Source organism: Vigna angularis, chromosome 7 (assembly GCF_016808095.1).
Source record: "Vigna angularis cultivar LongXiaoDou No.4 chromosome 7, ASM1680809v1, whole genome shotgun sequence".
Taxonomy (NCBI): Eukaryota; Viridiplantae; Streptophyta; class Magnoliopsida; order Fabales; family Fabaceae; genus Vigna; species Vigna angularis.
Genome location: NC_068976.1, coordinates 24,465,507 through 24,483,759, shown reverse-complemented (window position 1 = coordinate 24,483,759; position 18,253 = coordinate 24,465,507). Strand labels below are relative to the sequence as shown.

The 18,253-nt window shown below is 33.2% G+C and overlaps 1 protein-coding gene across 5 annotated transcripts; it reads right to left on the bottom strand.

Annotated features, from left to right (window-relative positions):
- Positions 1-876: 876 nt before the first annotated feature.
- Positions 877-15,083, bottom strand: LOC108336268 (uncharacterized). Of its 5 annotated transcripts, XM_017572655.2 has the most exons (24): positions 14,733-15,083; positions 14,375-14,505; positions 13,809-13,893; positions 13,480-13,533; positions 12,924-13,015; positions 12,710-12,813; positions 12,035-12,107; positions 10,933-11,380; positions 9,764-10,099; positions 9,428-9,634; positions 9,179-9,277; positions 9,011-9,083; positions 7,012-7,142; positions 6,587-6,872; positions 6,286-6,509; positions 6,083-6,207; positions 5,438-5,555; positions 2,730-2,785; positions 2,319-2,412; positions 2,058-2,241; positions 1,923-1,988; positions 1,659-1,849; positions 1,524-1,586; positions 877-1,080 (listed from the first exon to the last, which is right to left on the bottom strand). In XM_017572655.2, exons 1-24 carry the CDS (start codon positions 14,778-14,780, stop codon positions 973-975), a joined length of 3,396 nt encoding a protein of 1,131 aa, XP_017428144.1. In that variant the 5' UTR covers positions 14,781-15,083; the 3' UTR covers positions 877-972. The 5 variants fall into 5 exon arrangements, with proteins under 5 accessions (XP_017428144.1, XP_052736780.1, XP_052736781.1 ...); XM_052880820.1 differs by having other exon boundaries at positions 1,524-1,849; XM_052880821.1 differs by having other exon boundaries at positions 1,524-1,849; positions 7,012-7,139.
- Between the last annotated feature and the right edge of the window lie 3,170 nt (positions 15,084-18,253).

Below are 18,253 nucleotides of genomic sequence, written 5' to 3'. Positions count from 1 at the left end.
AGAAAGATGACTAAAATATACCTTAGTTTGAAAGAGGGACTAAACCCAAAATCGCGTGATAATTTAGGAACTAAAAACATATTTAACCCTTCTATTATATTAGATTTGTAATGACTATTTTACGTAATATTTTGTTATATTTTTAGGATGTCAGAGGAAAGGACTTACAAAATTAATCATATTAAATCCCTCATGTTGAATTGATTATATAATTTAATGATTTATAATTATATATTATCGTATTTTTGTACTAACTAAATTTACATTTTTGTTCAATTTAAATATTATGTTGAATCTGATAATGAATATAAAGGACTTTTTAGTTTACAAAATGAGCTTTTGTATATTTACTTTCAAATTGTTAATATGACAAAGAAACAACAATGTTGGAATTAAAATATAGAATATGAAAAATGTGTATAAATTGTCAAGCTGCCATGAAAAAATAACTGGGTTTTCACTTTTTCATGTTTTAAATAAACAATACTAAATTAAAATACTGTAATACTGATTTTATTATTGTTTTTTCACTATTTAATCATTTATCTCAATTTATCTTCAATGCTTTATGCATCACTTATTGGGACTTATTATATTATTATAGCGGACCAGTTTGAAAATTATGCTCTGTACCCAAGAATTAAATTACAATTTTTTTAATGATTATATGTAAATTTATTAAATGGGTGTATATATATATAATTTTATTCTTTAAATAACTATTATTTTAATTTTACTTTCCAACAATCAATTTAAATTTAATTATTTTATAAATAAAAATAATTATTTTACTATTTAACTTTTTTAAAACACTATTTATTATACAACAAAAAAAGGAAACACTAACATTTCCACTAGCTTATTATAATTAATTTTTTTATTAAAAATGATGATAATAATAATAACAATTGAGTTTACAAAAAAAGTATGCAAAACGTACGTATTGACGAAATCAATAAGTCATACAAACAATCATAACTGCCACCATTTACGATTTTCCATTCTTTTAGCAAGTTCAGTTGCCATGGATGCAAAGTCTTGCGCTCCATTTTGCAACTCCTCAGTGCGTTCGTTGAGCAACTAGTTAAAAAAAGGGGAAAGAAAAATAAATAAGCACATTTGGAAGAAATCCAGCTAACTTTTAATTCATAGTAAAACACTTTGATTTCCTGGCAATTTAAGGAATATTTTTTAAGTATTAATTTTTTCATTGTTAAAAGGAGAAAACATAGGGAGTTTTGCAACTCCTCAAGAAAAGGTAGGTCGGTCAACAGACTTCAATGGTAACTCAATCATCTTAAGATAAACCCGACACTATCGTCTACGTGTTAAAAGTAAAACAAGAAACGTCTGTTTTCAGAGTCTCGTTAAAAATGGTTTTTTTGTGGCGATTCAGATTTTTATGTTTTTTGAGGTTTGAAATTAAGTGTTATGAAAAATTATGATGATTAATTGATTTTGTATTATTGACCAAAAAACAACATCCAAGTAATGGAGAAAGGAGTCAAATAATAATAATATACCTGGAGCTTTTGTTGCCGCTCTAGAAGTTTATCCCTTGCAAGTGCAGCTGCTGCGGAGGCATCCTGAAACCAGTGAAAAGTCAAGACATGTGAGTAAAATGCGTAAATTACAGGGTTTTCAGAACTGCGATTTACCCCCGTCCCCGTCTTTCTGTATTTAGCTTTAATTTCTTCAGTTGTTCTAGCTCTTGGTTTCGAGTCTGTGCTTGCATCTTCAAATAGTTTCTGCTTGTCCGTTGCTTTCCCTTTATCATTAAATAATTTCAGTATGTCTGTTCCTTTCCCTATATCAAATAATTTCGGTCTGTCTGTTTCTTTCTCTTTATCTGCAAGGCGACCTCAATATTCAAAAGATAAATCATATAATACTTTCGGGAGAAATGAAACAATATGATGTACCTCTCTTGTCAATATCGATTTTCTTTGGAGATGAAAAGACTACAACTTCATCAATTTGAATGTCATCTGTAAAAGATAAGGTACCATTTTAAGAAAATAAAGAATAGTTGGCAGTAGAAAATGTTAAGGACAAACCTATGTCAAGGGAAAAAGGATCTTGGTTATCTACTGTGCTTGAGGAAGACTTTAAGAAAGGAGGACTAGAGAATAATTGTTTCAAATTTTCCAATCTATTAGTTTGAACTGCTTGATTTGCATTCTGATCTGCTATCCCCGCTTTAAAGTTCTTAGCTATATTAACAAAGATGCCAGATGCTCCCTATAGCAAGATAAATTGAATTACAAGTCTAGAAAAAAAAACAATGGGACAGAACTGCAAGCCTGAAAAAGCTAGACCTGTCTTTCAGTTTGGTTTTGAGATAGACTTGCTGTGGCATCTACTGCAGCTGCAAGAACTTCATCATGAAGACATGGAAAAGACTCTGGAATCCTACAAGAATTTCAAAGCTCATAATGGAAACCGAAGTTCTAATTACTTGTGAGACTGTATACGTATAATTTTCACAAGCATTCTTTTAAGGAGGTTGATCACATTCGCAAACCACCTATCGGTTGTCCCAGGCTCTTTTTGGTAGGAGCCCTCAAATTTGATTTCATTTAACTTGTTATAAAAAGTGTTTCTATATTGAAACGATTTATCCAATGGTTCAAATATTAACGATAGCTATAAAAATTGGGGTTAAGAATTGATTTCTAATTTCTCAATAAAACGAATATGGTCAGAATAGGGAGGAATAATGAAGTTACCAGAGCTCATTTTCACAGTTCAATAGTGATATGCAGGCAGTTTCATTCTCATTGACCTGTAAAACAAGATAGCCATGAGTTTGATTATAAAAACAAAACAACCTTGAAATTACTTCATTTGTAAGAACAGCAGGAGTTGCATGCAATAGCCATTATTTAAAGCACGGGGAACTAGGCCACTTAGGTGGTGCTCGAGTTCAATATTTCTAATAAATTGCATTCCTTTCCCCTTAAATTACACTGCACTCCCCTATAAATTACACTGTACTCCCCCTATAAATTACACTCTCGTCAGTTCAGATAAAAATATACTATGCTTTCATTTTGATATGAACAAACCTCTCAGGGATAGTGAATAACTATGAATGAGCTTTTCAGTAACATTTTTCCTGTCTAAATTTCAGAGTCAGTGACAATTAATTTTAAAATTATATTATTAATTTAAGGAATTTAGAATAAATGAAATTTAAAAAACTTTTGCTACGGTTTCGGAACTTCACCAAAGTCTTAATTTCATCTTTATGAATCCAAAAGTCAATAATATGGACTCAATAATAGTTGTTGAAGACGTAGAGAATCAGAGAAAAAAATATCACCCATAAGAAGCTAAGCTTTAAAATAGATCAAAGCGTACCATATATTAATTTATCATACAACGTGAGTGTATTTTTTCAAAATAAATAGAAGGCAGTGTAATATATACATCTCCTAGGCCTAGTGGCAGGGGCATCATTTACCCATATATATTTTTTCTTTCTTTCACTATTTAGGATTAGAATAAGGGTAGCAAGGATCGAACTTCTAAGTTCTAACTAGTTGGTCATATAGAGATTGACACTATATGAATAGATTTCCCCTATTATTCAAGATGCTAGGACGTTCATAAACAGTTTTATATCTAACATGAACTATTCAGTGTAATTAGATAAATTAGGTTATATTTCATAAGTTGTTCTACTAGTAACTGGTGAAAAACATGAAAGCTAGGTATTTAGATCACTGCTAAACTGGAACATTAGTTACCTTGCAAGAAAATCTGAAAAAGGAGGAAAAAAAATAACAATAAAAGGCTTATCTCAGAAGGGGAAAAGGAGCAAACGGAGTAAACTAGAGAATTTTTGCTGTTTACTGTTTCAAAATGAAAAATCAGTTTACTATATTTCCTCCATGATAGCAATCAGCAGAGTAGAAGAGATAAAAGATCCACTCATTATACGTGATACAATGATCTCAGTCCCAAGTCCCAAATTCCACCTCTCTCCCCCCTCCAACACGTGCTCACCTCCCCTCTGTATTCTCCCCTTTTCTCTCTTCAAAACAAAAAATATTCCTCACCAGATCCCACCCCCAGCTCACCTGCTACTCAGCAATTCTGTTAAAATCCCCAATCATTGGGCGTGTGCTGGTGGATCCCAAGAAATAAGTTTCCACTTCTTCCTTTCATACACCTCACTGAACTTTCCACTTTGCCCTTTTTCCTTTAAACTTATACTCCTACCAACTCCATCCCCCATAATTTTCACCTTGTCCTCAAGGTGAAGTTCAAGGAAGTAATTCCCATCTTTTGTAGAGATTCTCACAAATTTTCACATGATGCCATACCCTTCCATTTCACTAACACCTCCGGAGCCTTGCCTTCTCCTTCTCTAAGAGATAGAATCTTTTCTGGTTGCATTTCCAGCTCCCAATTCTTAGTTATACATAGAGGAAGTGACTGCACTGTTACCTCTATTGACACATTGGCTTTAATAAGGAAACATGAAAAATAGGATGGACCTTGCTACCTGCAACTTCAATTTATAAGCTACCTCTCCCACTCAACTTTTTTATTAATTCTCTTGGCTAATTTTTTTAGCTTATAAGGTTGGATCTTCAAATAAACCCAATCTCTAATCTTGAATTCTACCTTTCTTCTATGCTTATTTGCTTGTTGTTTCATGCGGTTTTGGGCTTGCAATAAGTGGTCTCTAAGTTCAGTCAACATCTCATTCCTCTCTTGCCTCATGGAGGACACTTCTTCCATGGGAGTACCTGCCACACTTCTTCCATGCAGAAAATGTTCCTCACCAGATCCCCCCTCCAGCTCACTTGCCACTTAGCAATTCTGTTAAAATCCCAATCATTGGGTGTGTGTTGGTGGACCCCAAGAATAGGTTTCCACTTTTTCCTTTCATACACCTTACTGAACTTCCCACTTTGTCCTTTTTCCTTTGAACTTATACTAGTATCATTCCATAATTAACTGTTTGAATATCTTTAAATGAATAAATATATTGGTTAATTGCACAATTGGTATTGTAGATTAGGAAGAAAGTTGTGTTTTCTCCATTCCTTGATCGAATATGAATTACAAGGCAGAAATATAAAACAAAAACTATACACTAATGTAGGAGACTAAAATGCAACCTTTCCGTAATCTAAACAAATTAAAAAAAGTATGGATTTTATACACAAAAAATCTCTTTTAAGGTAAATAAAGATGAAATCTAGTCCAAATCCAACTAATGGGACCTAGGAACACAGAATCTGTCAAATGCCCATTACAGTATATTTTTATTTTCTTAATAAGTATCCAACAGATGCGTAAATATTTTAAATTTTCTCAGACATGAAATGACATATCAAGCTTAAGACAACAATAGATCATGTAAGTTTTGGCAGGATATAAGAAATAGCTTCATTGAAAACAAAACAAAAAAAAATCAAACCAGGATAATTTTTCCATTTGACGAAGAACATATTGTCTTCTCCATGTTAATTTCCAAGTTCCATCTGAGTATTGACATTAAAGAAATTTCTCCTAACACTTCCAAAGCTGGCAAGGACCTGCTCAGAGATAAAATCCATCTAGACTATCAAAAAAAACAGGGCGAGTGGGGAATATAATTAAGTGGGCCATGATAACCCAAAAAGCTTGAATGATACAGCAATAACACCGCCAAAATTGTTCTAGAATAGCTACTACATATTCAGAGCCCAAATGTATACGATTTCTCCTACAGCGTATAAAGTATAATCAATCAGGATGAAAAATTATTAAAGATGCTCCATGCAGCAAACTGGGACTTTAATATTGCGATGTGGGGTAATCCAAGGCTCAGTAAGAAATAATATAAAATCAATGAATCTCCACTATAATACTATTTATTTGAAGGATAGCAAATCAATTTATACAAATCATCAAAAAATTCAATTTTTACTTTAAAAGAAAGAAAGTCATAAATTTCTTCTTTTTGATGGGTGGGGTTGCGTTCGCTATTTTCATTTAAATGTGGCTTCACTCATGAACTGCATAATGTTACCAGAACAAAGTATAAGAATAATACATATTCATTGTAGTATCGGCACTTCACCTTAATTCAATGTCCCCCCTTTGATACAGAAGAACCAGAACACACTCTTTTTCATTTTTCTTTAAGATTGTAGTCCAGCAGCATCGTTGAACAAGGTCCACCTTGCGGAAGTAGTTACTACTACCCTGTTACTAGGAAATTTCATTAACCAGTAGGAAGGAATGGATTGAAATTTGAAGGAAGATGGGAGTGAAGTGCAGCACCTCAAACACAAAATTTAAAGTGTGTATGCTCAATTCGCTCTCATAACAAAGTAAAATGAGTGAGTTCGATAATATCTGCCCAAAATATGAATTTTCTACGGTAGTAGCAATTTCAACTTCAAGTTGTGCATTTTCAGATTTGACGTTAGCTTGCATTGCAGAATCACTCTTCTGAGGCGAGTTGGGGGATGATTTTTCAGCGGGTAGGGTATAAGTGCTACCGTCTGAGATAAAACAGCAACATAAGTAATAAAACTTTCAACAGATTATAATATCAAATTCTATCATAAACATTACTTGCCTATAATATACATTGAAATTGCATTTGATTTTATTCTGGGGCTAGTGGTCCTACTGCAAACTATATTCCCTGTCACAGCATCTATTGCAACAAAGTGTGCGTCCCTTGTCACAACATAGACTAGTCCCATTCCAGGATTGTCAGAAATATCAGATACAGAGTCCTGTGTATTACTCGAGCTACTGTCTGAAAATATTGCATTCATAGAAACAACTGCCGAAGAAGTGTTAGATTCAGTTTTCGTGAGAAACAAAACTGTTGATGAACTTATATCAAGCATAGCCACCTGTAAAGTGGATTAGAAAAATATAAGTTGGGAACTCGGTAGTGGTTTAATTTAAATAGCCACTCAACAACTCGATCAGGTGACCAAAAATAAATAAACCATTTCCTTCAAAAGGGGAAAAAATGAATCGATATCTCACCTGCCCATGTTCATATCCAACAATAAGTCTTCTTCCATGGTTTGCAAATTGTAAGCCGTATACAGCAGAATTTTGAAGGGTAAACACAGCTTTGCAATTAGGTCCATCCCCTTGATGCGTGTCATGAACTGCTGTCCCAATAGAAAAAACCAGGTTAAAATCTGGATTTATGAAATATCAAATCATTTTTTTAGCATAAGGTAACTTAGGTCATTGTCAAGCAAGCTATTCAAATTCCCCATGGCAATCAGGGAGCAAATCGGAAAAGCACTTTTTTTTTTAATTGATATGGCTTACTGATTAGTATCATGATTATATAGAAAAAGGCTATATATACATAAAGAAGGACCGAACGATCCCAAAAGTAATTTCATAACCTTTCATTTTATTCTAATCGATCAATAAAATGAGTTACGGTTTAGAACTACTAGATTAAAAGAAAAGAAAAGGTTAGGATGGGGAATAACTCTTTTAAAGTTAGAGTAACTTGATTCCTCCCATATATTTTTTGTGTTTCAGACTGATTACTGTTCATAACAGCTCAAATTCTGCATCAACATCTAAGGTTACAAAAATCACGGGAAGGATACGGGGACAGAGGAAACTCCATCAAGACCAGTTGAGTATTTAAAACATTTTGGAGTTTAAACCCGAGACTCTATTCAAACTTATATTAATGTAATCTTTCTCAATCAACTGGAGGCCCGTGAATCTAACTTAACAGTTTTTACCTGTCATAAAAAAAAGCTTGTGTAATGTCCTGTACTACACTTTTACTAAACACAGCTTATTCATAAACATAAAAATGCATTACGATTATAAGCTCGCTGTAAAAAATACAAGTATTAAAAAATGTCATTCTTCCTCGTACTAGGTGTGTTAGGTTCATGTTTAGTGGGTTCTGTCCCCTTGTCTAGATTCTCATTACTCTTGTGGAAGCATTTTCCGTGCAGAAAATAATAGATGGTAGGCTTATGGTAAACCAACCATAGTAATATTTTGCTTTTCTTGTTTTTCTTGTGACCTAGCAAGTGAACTTCAAGTTTAACATACCTCATGTTGAGAATATCGAGTATAGTCCTAGGAAAGTAAATTTTAAGTCTAATTCAAATTTACATACATAACAAATCACATTCTAATGCACAAGACATGTTCAATCTTGGATATCCATGAGCATGGTCAAGGACCTCCATTGACCTTCATCTACCCATTCTTACTCTGATGAAGTGAGAGTTTCATGGTCCACGTGATTGATTCATTGCCAGAATTGTATCCTAAATTAGAAGCTTGGGTGGAGAATGTGTTTATGGAGGAAGGAAATACTACTATTCTAACCCTCTTTGCATGCCTCACAACTGTGTTGCATAGGTGGCTCAGTCAAATCATCGCAACGAGCTTGGTGTACCTACACCACTCTAGTTCATCTTGTCCTTCCCTATATAATCTGTCTTTTAGAGTTATAGGTCCAACAACCCTCATAAGAATAGCTTCACATGTGTTATGATACAATCTTAAAAGTGAACCTTAAGCCTTTCAACCTCACAAAGCCTACTTTATTAGATGCGGTTTTGTACCCTCCATATTATAATTTTAGTTATATCTTTGGTTGATAAGGATCTCCAACAACTACAATATAATTAGGTAAATATACTTATCCCATGATAGGTAAGGGAGCAAAGAGCTCAAGTTAAAATTTCTCCTTTCTAGCATTAAATTCCAAGCAGGTGCGCAATACTCCGAGCATAACTGTAAAGTGCCTCATTCTCCTTTGTCACCCACAAAACTTCGTAAAAAAGATTTAAAAATTGATCTCCAAAATAGGCAGACATGTCCAACACTCTTCAAACAAACCCAAACTTTTTCCAGTACACTTGTCATCACAAGATGGCAATGGAGCAAGGTATATAAGGATTAGTAACTGTAAAAGCGACTCAACACTTGAAACAAATCAAGAGAAAATTTGTTTGCAATTTAAATAGAAAACAAAAAAGAACCAAACCTTCAGTTCCATTTTCTGTCACTAAGTGCACAGATGTGGTATTTGAGCTTCTTATTAGAGCATATAGACGTACCTACATATGTTCATAGCATACAATTACCAGGCATTTGAGGTCAAGACTACTGAATAAAAAGAAAATGAATAATTCTAAATACTAATGTATCTTACAACACCACTTTCATCACCAACAGAGAGATGTAGAGTATCTGGGCAAAAGCCCAATGCTGATACTGACGCACTTGCATTGCCAATTTTAACATCACCAACCTGCCAATTAAAAATTATTTTTCTTCACGATTGACAAACATGTCTCCAATATGAGTTTCAATAAATATTCAAATGCAACAAAGGTGGAGGTGGGGGGAAAATCACCACTGGATAAAAGATTGTAGATTGCAAAATAAGCTGATCACTAACCTCAGATTTTATATTGTAAGCAATTGACAAAGCAGGATACGTGGCATCCCATATCTGAACAGATCCATCTTGGTAACCTGCTATGTATATTTGAATGATAGGATGGTTTTCTTTGAAAGGAAGACCTGGAACACCACCAGTCAAAGGCCACTTTGTACCAATACTTTTCTGATTTTGTATTGAATGATGCTTTCCAGCTTCAAGAATCTACACAGACATTGTATGCTATTAGTGTTGAGTTGACACTGCAAGCTCAACATTATACAATATTGACAACAGGGTTAGCAGCTAGACACGGAAAAGAAAGAATCTTTAGATCTAATACATCTACATTACCTTGAACAAGGCTTTAAATGACTTTACATCTTGACATACCACATCAAGCCTTGAAGTTGTCATGTGTGGTTCAAGAGTGGGTACGAGGATGGGATACTGCACTGTGGGAACAGAAGTCTTCTTTTCTTTCTGGGACATCAAAGAAGACAGATAATCATTGTCATAAATATCCAGTTGTCCAGGACTTGTCAATACAGATAGCACATTACAAGTTCCCTCAGTATGGCAATCACGACATAACAAGGCCATATCAGCAAAAGAACCATGAAGAGTAACATCAATGCGGCCGGTACACCTTAGATTTTGAAGTCCACCGGACCAATCAATGCTCAAAACCTGTAAACATGAAAAGACCATATTGTAGTGACACATTAATTATCTACATAAATGTTATGAAACTCAACAGCCTACTGACACTGGCAACATGACATGCCCAATTTTCAAATCTAATGTAGCAAAAGTGAAATACTAATTATTGCAACTATCAGTTTTAACAGAAGTTGTTATTCAACAAAAAATAAAGAAATAATGAACAAGAGATGAACAGTGTTTACTCCATAAGTTCTCCTTAACTTTATCAGGATAACAAGATGTATACTAAGCACTTATAACCAAAAAAAAAAAAGCACAAAGAATAAAAAAGCACAGACCAATATTAACTTATTGTATTAATCTAAGACCGTTTGCTTCCTTTCTTTTTTAATGTGGCGTGTTTGGTAGGAATTGGTCTATCTAATCCTTCAATTGAAGGTCTGAAATCAGTCTTTTTTACAAAGGAACTTAAAATCCAGGAACATTCTCAAAGTGGGCATAGATAGATCCTTGACAGTGTTTCTCTAGCCTCTTCAATCACCGGGATAAAACCCATGCTTTTCCTACCAAGATACCCACCTCGCACAATCTTCCATCCATAACCCACTGAAACATTCAAAAGACTACCTTTCTAGGTAAGATCTTGTGACTACTTGAACTTGGGCGCTCATTATTATGGCTTTTTTTTTTTTTTTCTGGTATTACATCCAAACACCACAACTATAACTAAAAACAAAGCAAACTTTTTATCATCTGCGCTTAATTTCCTGCAAATGTTAACATCATGATGTTTTTCAATTATTACAATAACTATTAAAGAACTAAAATCAAATGGCCACTATGCATATGAAGCTTACCGTCAGAACTTCTTCAGACCCAATCTCACAGCCACCATAGACAAAAAGTTTCCCCCCTTTGTTATTGGCCAACCAATGTAGAACAGTAATAGGGAGTCTTGTGTCAGCTGACAATAATTGAAGCTTGACAACATCATTCGACAATGTTTTGACTTGTTGATCTTTGGGGAAGTCAGCACTTGACAAATCCCAAAACATTATATCACCATCGACATAACCAACAACAACAACTGATCCATCATTAGATGCCCAAGATAGAGAGCTTATCTCCTTTTCCTGCTCTTCATGGTCTAGTTCATCATTAGAAAGCTGAGGCCTAAGGCCATTTAGATAACTAGCCACGATTTTTCTCTTTAATTTGATATCTTTGTGGTTTCTCATGAGAACAATTCGATCTTTAGAAGCATCCCAGAGTACCATCAAACCATTTTCATATGCAATTAGAAATCTGCAAAATGACAATTTCAATTAAATAAACTAAAACATGAACATACCAAACACATTATACGAAATTTAAGTTCCCTTAAAATTCATGAAAGTATATGTACGTTTACTATGTATACATGTGCAAGAATGTATCTTATGTGTTAATGAATGTTAAACATGTCAAATTAATTTTGTGATGCTGTCCTCCATATAGTGCCAGCAATTAGCACTGAATTTGAAACAACAAGAAACTCGGTGTTGAATTACACCTGGATTAAGTTTATTCTTCATGTTGTATATTTCAAACAAAAGGAAACTCCGATCATTTGAATTTGAAAATCCTAAGTACAGTCCATTGCCGCACTACAAAAATGATTAAAATTTTTCTTTCCCCTAAAATCATGGCTAAAATATTGCATATATACTTCATCAAAATCATTATGAACGAAATTTTTGTCCTATGGTTACATGTTAGCCATGTTCTGTGGTAAAATCTATCTGAGCTCAAACTTACTCCCACTCATGATTTAGAAAATGCCTAAATATATGACTATTTAATAGAATAACCAATTAGCCTAATCTGAAATGCAAAATTACCTAAAACTCACGTCTCACAATTTCTTCATAGAACATAAGGAAATCAATTAGAGAAACTTTAAGTATGTTCCTGTCTTGCCTGTTTCCATCAGAACATGGTTGATGGAGAACTCTGACAACTGAAACCTGATCAAGTGACATTCCAGCTGCTTCTGCAAAGGTGAGAAACAGTTTGCAACAAGTTAGCTGTTAGACTTTCAGAACTATTTGATTAGCCGCACAAAAAACTCTAACTTATATATTAGCAACAAGCATGTGGCTTGCTAGGAAGTACGAACTTATGCTAGATTTATGACATACCAAAATAATCTGCTCCACTAGGGAGATTTCCTTGAAGATTATCACAAGGTTTACTAAGTTGGTTAATAAGGATCTATAGAAACTTATAAATCCTCAATATGATGGAATATATAAAAACAGGTACACAAGAAACGTCGGCATGAAGGACTACACCATTAGCGTAAGAGTTAAAGCTTTTACACATTTTGGTCAAGCAATTCCTTAACATGGTATAAAAGCCTCTGAATAAACCATCAAAATATTATTTCAACATAAGATAGTTTTGGATCTGACTTTAATTACTGCTCAAGCCTAAATGAATTTTGCATTAAGAAGGGATATATCAAAAAACTCTTTTGTCATCACCTAACAGCTTAAAGATTGAAGTGAACTGGTTACAGAACATCTGTACAAAACGTAAACATACATAAATATTAGAAAAAGTAGTAAATGAGTAACGAGAATATATACTTACCAGATATAACATTTGTGGGAACATAATAGGGCAATATTTTAATTTTTCTGTCTTCAGAATCGAACATCAACACATATACCATCCCATGCTCAGTTCCAACGTACCTGAATTTCGATAAGAGAGGGTGAAATTTTTATACACCCATTTACAAAGACTTTATTAGAAAAAGTAGCATTCAAATGCAGACAGAAAATTATCTACACAAGTATTTTACATGTAACTGGTGCCATAAATAACAGAGAAAGCAGTTATGATGGATTCCCACTGCAAGGCAGAAGCAATTTGTTTGCTTTTTAAATCCCAAACCTGCCATTGGCAGAAACACACTGAGCAGGTTAGTGAATGAAACAGATGAAAGGAGAAAATGAGAGTACGGGGAAAAACTTGGTATAAAAGTTAAACATTGTTAAACAAAAGCAGTAAAGGAAAGAACGCTCATATGGAATACCCAAAAAAAAAAATGGTAACATACGTTTTTCACACCTCGAAATATCTCGAAATTGCTTTTTAGTCACTTAAAATTTTAATGATTATGTCATCAGATTGACCAAAGTGATCTGGTTCTAGTCCCTCATCAGCAGTAAAAAAACACATTTTCTGTGAAAATGTAAGGACTAGTAACGAATTACATTTTTATAAGGATTAAAATAGAATATTAAAATACTTTGGTACATCAAAAACATATTTTTCTGCAAACAATTACAAAGCATATTCGGAGGGTGCCTGGTTATAAAGCCGTTTAAAAGAACCCTACTAAACTTGTAAGTTACCTGTATTTCATTATCATTTGAGACGCTGGCAAGGAAACCTTGGTTTTCCAAGAACTGTGAGAAAAGTTCAAAAAGATGAGATATAATATTATTCATGAAATTCCTCAAAATCATTCCATTGGATTTCTAAACTTTAATTAATGTACAACACTCATTAATAAACATGCAAATAAATGCCATACCCACACATAGCCAAATATACATGGATTCCAGAGATGCTAATACTCAGCAAAAATGCAAAACAATATCGGGGTAATATACAATACACCATTAAATGATTGATGACACTCTTTAATTTCAGGTATCAACATTGGTTCAAAATTACAAACCTCTAAATTCTTGAAGGGTGCTTGCTTGGGAGAGATCAGAATCCCTTCAATATTGTTGCCACCGCACACCTTTATCCTTCCATCGCTACAAGAGGGAGGAAAATGCCAAAGTCAACTCAAGCCACTAATCGAAACTGTCTAGCTCTCAACGTCACAGTGCTGAATAAGTGATTACTAGTAATTATTGTCTAGCTCTCAACGCCACAATGTAGTGATAACTACTGTAATATTCTAAAAAGAAACAAAAATATTCCTACATCTAAGCTAATAACCCTCAATCTTCACAACACTGGAATGATGAAATTATGAATGGTTATAAAAAAGAGACATAGTTAAAAAAAATATTTCAGAACATACAAAACTCCCTTCAATAACAATAACAAGATAAAGTGCGCAACGTATTATTTCATCAACTAGTTCCAATAACATAAAAAATAGACTGTTGTTTAACAAAGGAATTCTCCATTGCGATATCATTCGAACGGAGAATTCCAATAAGGCAGAAAACATGGAAAGAACGCGTTGTTCCAACGCAAAGCCAACAAACACAACCAATAATAACTCACAGTGTTCCCATTGCTAATAGGTTTTGGAAGTGATCAAAAGCAAGAATAGACGCGGTAGATGGAACGCCATAGTGAAAAACAACTTGCGGATCGAAATTCGCCGACGGAACACTGTCGTGCACCACGTCCTGCTGCCCAGCGACGCGAAAAAACGTTCAGAAACAACATCAGTTTCAGGATTTGTGGTCATAAAGAAATGGAAACTCATAATATGAATGCACTAGTCAACAAAAGAAACAAAAAGCTCCTTAACATTGTGCACCGGCATTCGTAACCACTACAAGAAAAAAAATCGAAGATGCTGAAATCTGCAATGAACGTGAATAGCGTTAGTTTATGGCGGAAATTGAGCACGTACCTGAGGATGTTGTTCCGGTGGTGATTTGTTGAATAATCGAGAGAACATTGTTGACGACGATCCAATCCAAGAGCTTCCTCTGGTTCTTGTATTTCGATTTTCTGTTTCTTGGTGCTTCAGGTGCCGTGTGAATCACCAGTATGGTGCACTGTGCATGTGTAATCCTCCCGGTTTTCTTATTGAAATGGACGGTGATGCTAAGCCTCGAGGGTCACATGGACCGTTAGATCTCAACCTTTAAAGTTCAAAGATGATTTGGGGATCTGATCTGAACGCCGGAACACCAAGTAGTATTAGTTACACACGAAATAATTCGAAAATTAAGATCGATCCACAGAAGCCACTTTGCTTTTTTTCTCTGTCCACCTCTTTTTTAAAAAACGAATAAAAGAAAACATGTCTTCTTTAAAAAGTAAGGTTAGATACGCATGTTAATATAATTTTCTTACCGTACTTATATTATTTTCATATAATTATTGTATGACAGAGTAAAAATAATAAACAAAACATTATAGATATAATAATTATAAACTAAAAAGTTCTATAATATAACTAGTATATTATTACAATCAACCATATTATTACATAGAGATAATTATATAATTAAATTAATAGAAACATATAACTAAATTAAGAGAAACTAAATTTCAAAAAGAAAAATATTATATATAATAAGATCACCTTAAAACTATATTATCGTACATACACCATATCAACAACGGTTACATTATCCGCTCACATTATTAAGATGATCTGTGCAAACAAAGAAAACTCATAAACAAAAACAAAAAAAAAGTAAACTAATGTGCGAAAAGAGTAATAATAAAACAAGTATAAAGATATTATCACATATAAATTATTCATAACAACAATGATATTATACAAAGACTCATATTAAACTTAACAATCCAGATACATGTACTGATATCAAACACTAGCGAGTTATGAACTTGTAATGGCCTCTAGTACTATACCAAATCATTGTCAATGGATTTCACTCTATCACATACAATGTTAGTTTGTTAACATATTTGGCCAAGGTAAAACTCCTAGACTGGGATCTCCTAATTCTTTCACCACATACCTCACCATTCTCTACTTGAGATTGGATGATTATTAGAGCGATAGGGTAATTCTCAACTCCCAATACAGAATCTATATATCAATACATACACTAATGAAATTACTACAAAAAAAATTTCTTTAAAATTCCTTCAAAAATATTTACCACACATGTTCACAACAATATTATCACCTAATAAAATACCTTAATACTTTTAATCACACATAAAATTCATGGTAAATCTATCTAAAACAAGTTAAAGAAGAAGAAAATTCTAACATACACATAGACGCTCATAGATGGCGCTTAGTATCAAGTCATTCATAAAAGGTGATGCTCAACGACAGTCCTAATGTTCAACGACATTCTTCTCGCAAAAGTTGATGTTCGGTGACACTTTATGGCACTCAATGTCCTGTAGTTAAAATGCTCCAAACCTGCAGTACAAAAATGACACTCAACGATACCTTGGTGTTGTTCAACGCCAAAGCGTTCACAATTTTAGGTGCTCAACAGTCAGAAACTAAAATGCCTCCAGACCTACACAATGAACTAGAGCTCAATGTTAGCTTGCCCCCGCTCAACGCCAGCCTGTCACCGCTCAGCGCCAGTCTGCCACTACTCAGCGCTATATCACATGTTCAAATGATCAAATTAGTATTTCCTTCTTAGTACCTTGGTCAAAAGCAACTTTTAATGTCAGGGCACACACCGATTGGCTTAATTAATCAATTGCTAAGTTCTCTATTAACATAACTCAACTAAGACAATCAACAATACAACATTCAAATTCAGCAGATCAAACTTCCTCATACAACTCAAACATGCAAATCACAAATTTTAAGATATTTATAACTTAAAAACAATGCAATTAGCTTCCCTTACTTGAAAAACAAACCAAACTTCTCAAGAATCCTATAAACACCTTGAGGCACACAAGAAGCTCTATATGCTCTTATGAACAACACAAACACAATCAATACACACAATTAGGACCATTGATAAATATAAACTCTTATAGAAAGCTCAAACACTACATGAGAACCAAGATGATTCACATACACAAAAAGAAAACTAAGAAAAAGATAGAAAATCAATTTACATTATTAAAGAAATTAATGGGACATAAATAGAGAGTTAGCCTCAAGGATCATAATGGTCTCCTATCTTCAAAACATATTATGAAAAGACGTAAAGAGAAGAAAGAGAAATTTAGGAAAAAGTTCTTAAAATAATGATATAATTATAAGAATGAAACTCATCTATATAAATTCTATTTATACTTTTAATTTGTATTATTAAAATAATTGAGCTCACGGTTTTAAATATATTATCAATTCTAAATCACAATTTTCAAAATTCTTATAATTCTTAAACTAATTATTATTAAAACTAATAAATTTATCACAGACAATCATATTGAGTTGATTCTTTTAAAACTATAGTCGGACAAGTATTCCGTAAAAAATACTTAATTACCTATAGATTCAAATTCATATATAATTATCCGTTGATAAATTAAAATTTTCTGGTTGTATTTTATATATTTAAAATAATGTTCTTTTAAAAGCTTCTGCTAGATTTTGAAAGCTAAATTATAATTAATTAAATCTAACATTTTATTTTGATTGGACAAGATATTTATCCTATTCTATCTTGTAATTTTAAAAGGCTTGTTAGCAACAATATCATATGTTATTAAACAATACGTTTGAATTTGTTCTACATTTCCATTTTTGAAAGTTGGTTTCATTATAAGTGTATTAAACTATTTCTTCTTAATTTTGTCAATTTGTTAGCATTAAAAATAAGTTTTGTTTTGATGTAAAAAATGAAAGAAAAAGATGAATAAAACAAACACGGAGGTCAGAGATGCATGTCCTTTGCTGCCATGAGAGATGCATCTTTTCCTCATAAAAGAAAACACACAAGGCTGCCACTAACTATCACCCCTAACTCTAAACCTGCATGCCTTTTAAAGCTACCATTTTTTTTATGCAAATCTGCCAAAGATTAAAGCAATGGGGTTACACTCATATCTCTTCATTCAAGATATTCTATGTCACTGTTACTTGTTTTTTGTTTATTTAACACTGACTGTTAGACGCACCAAACATATTACTTTTGAAAGATGACACACAATGGTTTTACAAACATCTATGTTTGAAGGAAACATCTCCTCTAATTAATTTACTAAATTAAAAGAATGCAACTGCACAGAGCAATATTGCGTTTCAATTGTAGTGTACAAATTTAAATAGTTGCAAACTGATTAACGTGAGGTGGTGGTGGTCTTAACAGTGTTTGAGAGAAGAAAAAATATAAATAAGTGAACCTTATTATATGTATGATATATAATACCTGAGGAGGATAAAATATTATTAATATATTATTATAAGTTTCTAATTTTAGCCTAAGTTTATGTAGGTCACAAACATTAAACTCCTTAGTATCACTT